At 41.6% G+C, this 7,479-nt stretch overlaps 1 protein-coding gene across 1 annotated transcript in view; it reads right to left on the bottom strand.

Moving 5' to 3' along the window:
- Positions 1–239: 239 nt before the first annotated feature.
- The window catches only part of LOC139735810 (protein Wnt-6-like), a 26,419-nt gene continuing 19,179 nt past the window's right edge, over positions 240–7,479 (bottom strand). Inside the window, exons 3-4 of the mRNA XM_071646558.1 lie at positions 5,713–5,996; positions 240–701 (exon numbers count right to left, since the gene is read on the bottom strand). Of these exons, the coding sequence (XP_071502659.1) occupies positions 240–701; positions 5,713–5,996 (746 nt within the window). The remainder of the gene's footprint in view (positions 702–5,712; positions 5,997–7,479) is intronic.

Raw genomic sequence — 7,479 nt, forward strand, 5'->3', positions numbered from 1 at the left:
AAACGACACGATAAGTTCATAAACCTCAGCTACGACCATTCGCTGCTGAAGCATTAAAGATGATAATGATGACGATGACGATGATGATAATGACAATGACAATGATGATGATGACGCTGCTGCTGCTGATGTTGAAAAAGTAGATTAATCTGTTGCCATGGTTACACATCGTCCGTGATCGACGCTATAGCTTGTTGTCTTTATGGCACTGTTTTCGCGGCAAACGAGTCAACCTCCTGTCACGCAATGTGATATCCATTGCAAGTCTGTATCGTCTGCACAACTCGGCAGACGTCGCAGTTCACCACGCAGCACCAGTGGAACCGGCAGGCGCAGTTTTCCCGCCTCTCGACGACCACCTCGCGGTATCCGCGACCGCAGCACATGATGTCACAGCTGCCGACGACGTCGTGCGAGGAGCTGTTGCACCGCCGCCCCTCGGTGCCCAGCGAGCCGAAGCGGCGGTCCGGGTTGCAGAAGTCGTGCGACTCGCTGGAGAAGACCAGGTCCTCCGGCAGAGGCTCGGGGATCAGACTCTCGCCGCTGTTCCCTCCCGTGACCTTGACGGCGTTGTCGAACGCCCGCTTGAGCCGCAGACCGACGTTGCTGAACGTCGGCATCTTCTTCCAGCACGTTTGGAGTGTACAGGAGCCAGAGAGACCGTGACACTTGCATTCTCGCCTCATATGTTCCTTGACCGCCTGCAAACCATGGAGGGAGAAGGATGCAAGACTCAAATTTAATGGATGATTCATACAAACTTTCTAAAATCATCATTTCTTAATGCCGCATTGAAGTTTCGTGGCTAAGTGCCTATCTACAATGCTTTGATTGGCACAGAAAACCTCTGTAGCTTTGTACACATTGTCCAAATTCCCTGGCCTAGAAAGAGTTAATGGTTCCCTTACTAACTATTAAAAATTAATTGAAATGACACATCATTTCTTCCCTCCCCCTTCCTTCTCCTTATTCCCCACTCCCCCTCTCTCGCTTGTGATATGAAATCTGACGAACAGCACGAGTAATCCGAATTACAACGTGCACAGCAGAATAATGTGGAATGTCGCCCTCTGCAGTTGGTTATTTGTCAGTACGGTACAAAATACTAGTACATTCTTGGAACGGGAGCAAAGAGTTGTGCAACGATTTGAAGAAAAAAAATTATTCTCTGTTTTTTCCTCAAGGGAACACTCTCTCTTACGCATTGCATTTATTGCTGTTAAGTTTGCAAAAATGCTGTCAGTCCAAACTTTTTCGAGAGCCGGCAGAAGCAGTATCATGACGCAAAATATGAGTATTATTCATTTTCGTTTCAGTGGGAGAGAGGCCGGATTTAGAGAAAATGAACGATATCTGCTTTTCTTTCAACCTGCACAACGTAGCACGGAGATCACACTCTTCCGATTTTGCAACAGGTTAAATAGTTCAGATCAACAATGAAGATGGTACTTCATACATACTGTTATCAACTAAAAAAGATGTGTTCTAAGAATGACGATCACCCTCTTCAAAGTTTGTAATGATTTAAGCAGTCGGGCTGCACAATGTAAATGGACTTTCACACGTACTGCTATGAGATCTCAGGAAGAAAAGATTTCTGTTTGTCTCTAAGTTTCAGTACTTTCGGTAAACCAGCAATTGTAAGGATTTCTCTCCATTTTAGTGGATGTTACCATCATTAGGTTGGACAGCTTTGCAAGATGAAAATGCAATTATGAAAAGCAAACTGCACTCTGCACAACTACAAACCATTTAAAAACATTAGAACTGGTGCAACGTAAACGTTATCCGTTCACGTTTGATGTACTACAAAGAAAAAGAATCTCTCTGTAAAAATTAGAACACTAGATCTGTTCATTCGCATTCTATCAACACGTTTCTTTCTATCTTTTTTTTTTTGACAGCCATGACCTTTAGAAAAAAAAATTGTCCAGTTCAAATCGACAGATTCTCTCAATTGCGAATTTCGGTTGATCACACACTATGTGATAGTTTTTGATATCTTCTTTTTTTTTTGGAGGGGGGGGGGGCTTGAAAGATATCTATAACTGAAATTTGACAAAAAGACGTTTTTGTTAGATAAACGACGTCTTGATTCATCAAACACAACTTTCTCTGAGTCATCCAAAAGTTTTTGCTTTAATACGAATCCCTCGGGCCACATAAATCCGCGAAACAATGATTGTACTGCTAGCTAACAAAAGAGGGCGTTAAGCGCTTTTTCTCCCTATATCAGTGCGGTCTGGTGAGGCATCATCTGATTCGAGATCGATCCATGCCCAACCCGAAAGGGTCCACTGCTTGAAATTAACCCGTTACCTCTAATATGGGAACAATGCCAATAGAGCTTATTATTGACACGTCCACGTTTCCCGTAAGCCATGCAAATGTATTTCATTATTTTGTGAAAAGCTCAAAGCTGAGATGCGCTTACTTGAGCAGACTGTGCTTTGTGTAAATGGTTCTAAACTCATTTGCATCGACCCATCGTTATCTCTCTCCCTAGCTCTCTCTTATATATCAATACTGATGACACGTTGCTTCTCATGCCCTTACAGATGTTAAGATGTATGTCACTCTCTGATTTATGTAAAGTGAATTGTACATCAGCATTGCAATCTTGTTCTCTTCATTTCTTAAACTCTCTGCGCTACTACTGATGTCGCTACTACCACTGAAACAGCATCCTAAATTACAGCAATTACCTTCACTTTTATAACCTCTACTGCTCCTACTACTACAACTAATTTTATTACTTCTTCTAACTCTGCAACTCCTATTAATGAAACAAGAATAACAATAACAATAACAACAACAAGAACTACTACTACAATAATACTACCACTACTACTGCTACTACTACTGCTACTACTTCTGCTACTACTACTACCGCTACTGTGCGTTGCTAAATTTCTAGTTGCTACAGCTGCTTCTGCTTCTATCACTACTGCTTATTTTTTGTTTGTTTCTTCTCCTTCTCCTTCGTCGTCGTCGTCATCATCATCATCGTCATCATCGTCATCATCGTCATCATCATTATCTTCATCATCATCATCATCATCATCATTATCTTCATCATCATCATCATCATCATCGTCATCAGCACCACCATCATCATCATCATGATCGCTATTATCATCATCATCATCATCACAACCATCACCATCATCGTTACCATCATCATCATCGTTGTCATTATCATCATTATCGTCTCTATCATCATCATTGTCATCATCATCATCGTCACTATCATCATCTCCATCTTCTTAGTTATCATCTCTGCTCCATTTTCACTTCTTCCCCACTTCCGCGTCATAGACCATACCGTTCATTCCTATCTGTCACTTTATTCCCTTCCTGCTCTTCACCCCCCCTTTTTTTTTTTACTTCACACTTTTGTCTTGAATCCTGAATGGAGAAGGTATGTGAGGAAGATGACATCGATATTGACCGATCACTCTTTGTAATAAGTGTGTTTAGATTTCTTGGCGTCGTTGACTAGAAACAAACATGTCAACCCCCGCAAGTTCGGCGGCAATGAATCACTCTGCTCTGCACCAGTTTTCCGTTTTGTCAGCCCATAACTACTGTTTGCCAATTTGATGGGGTGGAATAGACACGATAGTTTGGGGGAAATTATACAGCATTTTATGATTATAAACTTGATGAAACGTATGCGTAAAAGGAGAGGAAGTTAGCCCATGTTTTGGGGTATCCAAACTTAACTTCCTCCTATTGGGGGGGGGGGGGGAGGGAGTGGAGATGGGCTGGTTTTGATCTACTTTCAGAAATCTAGATTGGGAGTCGTAAATTGAAATGAATGCGTAGCTCTCCGCTCGACTGTGATTTAAAACGTTTAGTCTACGATGATTTGTTGCCGTCTACCTACTCGGTGTATGTCATAAATTTAGGGGCGATTCATAAATTTACATCTGCCGTCTATTTTGTTCTTTGGCCAGGAAGCGAGAGCAGTCTCCCAGGTTCCCCGACAACACGCGCGGTTTGGCTGTCGAGTATGACATGAAACAGTCGATGTTCAGTGTGGATTAAGCTCCTACCACGTCCGTCGCAAGTTGCCATTAAAGTGCCACAGTACTATGTCCTCATTTCCTCTTAAACTTCCGATATATATCATTATTTCATTAGCAATGAGGAGGAAAGAATTCACAAGAATTTCGCTTATTATCACGAATGATGAAGACATCGCCTATGTGCTTTAAAATAGAGATGAAAAACAAATAATCTATTTCTGTCTGGTAAACGAACATTAATATTCCATCCATTTCTGTTTGAAGACACCACGATATCTTGCAAGTTAGAGCTGAGGTCAGGAGGTCTGTTATTACTGCTTGTCAAAGAGGCATGGTTCTTCTCTTTCCTTTCGTGTTAATAAGTCTATGATAGAGCCATAAATTAGAGGTTAAAGAAGTGATCCCGTCATACTAAGATTCAATTGTGTGACATGATTTAAACATCTCTTTGAACGTTATAGTTGCAACCTTTTTGAGATGAAAAAAAAAAGATACAAAGTGTGGAATATCTGAAGCCGGAAATTTTGTGCTGATCCAGTGGCACATAACACCACCATCATCATAATTTTTCAAATAAAAGGATTTTGTATATGATTGCGCTTGACGTTTGATATTTTTGTTCTCATTTAGTCATATCTTCATCGATGTGCTCCTATTCACCTGCTCCTTTGTGACATATATGTGCATAATTTATGCCATTCACTGAAGTCGTGCTTTCATCGTCATTAGCGAACTTTAGATCTTCGACGTGAACGCCAAGACGACGCTAATTAGGCTTTTAAAAAATGGTGTTCTGCGCATGAGCGAGACAACGTGTTTCCATTGTCCGACCAGGTAGGCTGTGTTCTTAGTGTTCGCGTCCTATATCTAAAGCTTGCTATTATCACCGTCACCACGGCACCACCTCACGACCATCATCATTATTGACATCGTGACCGGTCTCATTATCATCGACATCATTGTCATCATTTTCATAGTTGCAACCGGTGTTACCACTATTTTCGTCATAAACACCGTCACCCCAATCTCCGTCACCATCACATTCATCATCACCGTCACTTTTACCATAATAATCATCAACATCGTCGCAATCATCCTCATCGGCATCATCATCATCAGCAGTGCCGTTTTCTTCATCGTCACTACCATCATCGTCATCTTATTGGCAAGTACGTCACTATGCTCTATTCATGTCTGACTTTGACGCCATCTGCAATCACACCGTTGTCGGCTCCACTAGTTCAGCGTACTCATAACGTCTGGGTTTGTTTTGTTTTGTTTTTCTTTTTCAAATCTGTTGGCTCTATCTTTTTGTTTTTGAGAAGCTCTCAAATGTTTCGAGGAATTGTAACGTCATCATCTCTTCATTCTCTTCCCATCTGCGATTTAGACTAACAGAACTGGTCCGTGAAAAATGCAAATATTACAAAATGGAATGCCGGGACAGAAGGCCTGTCATTTTTAAAGTCTCATTACAATAAATGCTTTCGTCTGTTTGATTCTACTCTATCAATCAAAGTGAACTTTGCTGATGGTTTGACATATCTCTTTAAATTTGTGAAGCCGGCGTCGTAAGCGTAGATTGAGGTTCCGACGAGGTCCGAATATTGCTACATGCTGGTCACGTGACAGCTGACGTGATGAAGTCACGTTCACTGATCGTTAAAAATCATGGACTCACCATTCTGCCGACTTCGTTGTTGTGCAGCGTCACTAACGTCTTGATGTCGCTCCTTCTCCTCATGTGGGCGTCGACGAACTCCTTGGACTTCCTGTACCCGAAATCGACGTCGTCTCCGCAGCCTCCCCACTCCCAGTCTTCCCCGCCGACCTCGCCCTCCGGTCTCCCGATGGGCAGCGTCGCGCAGCCGCACTGGAGTAGGTTTCCCATGCTGCAGGCTTGCGTAATGGCGAACGTTACGCCCGCCGTGGTTATGGCGTTGACGAAAGCAGTCTGACTCGTATCTGTTGTCGTGAAAGACCGCGAACGACAAAAATACAAAGAAAAAAGGAATTAGAAAGGAGAAAGGTAGCTACTTCATTGAGGGCTACGATAATTTCACTGTGTATACTCTTTTATTCAGGAAAAAGGAATATCATGTAAAATTTTCAGGGATCGTTAACAAAGGGTACAAGAAGTTCACTTTCACTGTCAACGGCTTGAAAGTAAAAATCAATATCACACTACACAGACCGACAGATGCACAACTTAATGATTGGGTCAGTCCAATACGTTTTGGTTTAAATACATCCGGAAAAACACAAGACACAAGGACACAAAACACAAGAACAAAGGTTGCTTTTCAGCAACCATTTTTTTTTTCTGTACTTGTCTTAGAATTATAAAATTGTATTATGGTTCATAGTTTGTTTTTCATTACATTGTTGTATCATAAGTATATGTGTATTCAAATGTTGTAGTCACATATTCTGAAAATGAAAATAAAGTGAAACGTAACGAAGCAAAGGTCAAGAAAGAAAATGAACAAAATCCAAACATTACCTATTGTCCTCATATATAGGCCTACCAACTTTTCATACAAACATAATACGTACAGACACAAAATGCACTTATATCATTTTAGTACGTTAATTTGTCCTCTTTCTTCTATTTCTTTCTTTTTCTATCTTGAGCCCTTTTTACACTTGTGTTTCTTAACCCCGGACTTTCTCTGACCCAGGACTATCGTTAGTCCCGTACCAATTTTTTCAGCTTTTTACACTGGCCAATTAGTCCAATACTATCTCTTGTCCGGGGCTAAGGAGAAAACTGACCTTTTTACACTCGTATTTCTTAGTCCGGTACTTTCCAAACAACATGAATATTCATGATTACGCTGTGTACTGTACACGTACACGCACGCACCGGCAGCACTTGATTACCTCGTTTCTGATTGGTCAGTGAGGGTCGGACTTCGTCTCCATCGCTTAGCCCAGGATTATTTTTTCGTTCTGTTTACACTCACTTGCTTGGCACCGCAATTACGGTGCTAACCCTGCTATTTTGCAGGGTCAGATAGTACCGGACTGTCGGTGGGGCTAGCCCACTTTGGCAAAAACGAGTGTAAACAGAAAGTGGGCTAAGGATAGTCCCGCACCAACGGTGGGGCTAAGGCCCCCCCCCCCCCCCCCCCTTAGCCCCACCGTTGGTACGGGACTAAGCAAAAATTTACAAGTGTAAAAAGCCCTTATCTGGACTAGTCATTCATTCATTCATTCATTCATTCATTCATTCATTCATTCATTCATTCAACCATTCATTCATTCATTATCTATCTCTTACAAAAAAAAAAACCTACTTGTATATCTTATATGTGTGCACGTGTATTGAATCTTAAGGCGTTACATGACGGCTGTCATTGTTGCTATCATCAAATGACTTAATGTGAGTTTAATTAAAACAAAACAAATGGTGATAGAAAATGTAGATCACAAACTTTTCGGACAA

This window comes from Diadema antillarum, unplaced genomic scaffold (assembly GCF_040938485.1).
Source record: "Diadema antillarum isolate AM-2024a unplaced genomic scaffold, OU_Dant_1.0 seq00000599_RagTag, whole genome shotgun sequence".
NCBI lineage: Eukaryota > Metazoa > Echinodermata > Echinoidea > Diadematoida > Diadematidae > Diadema > Diadema antillarum.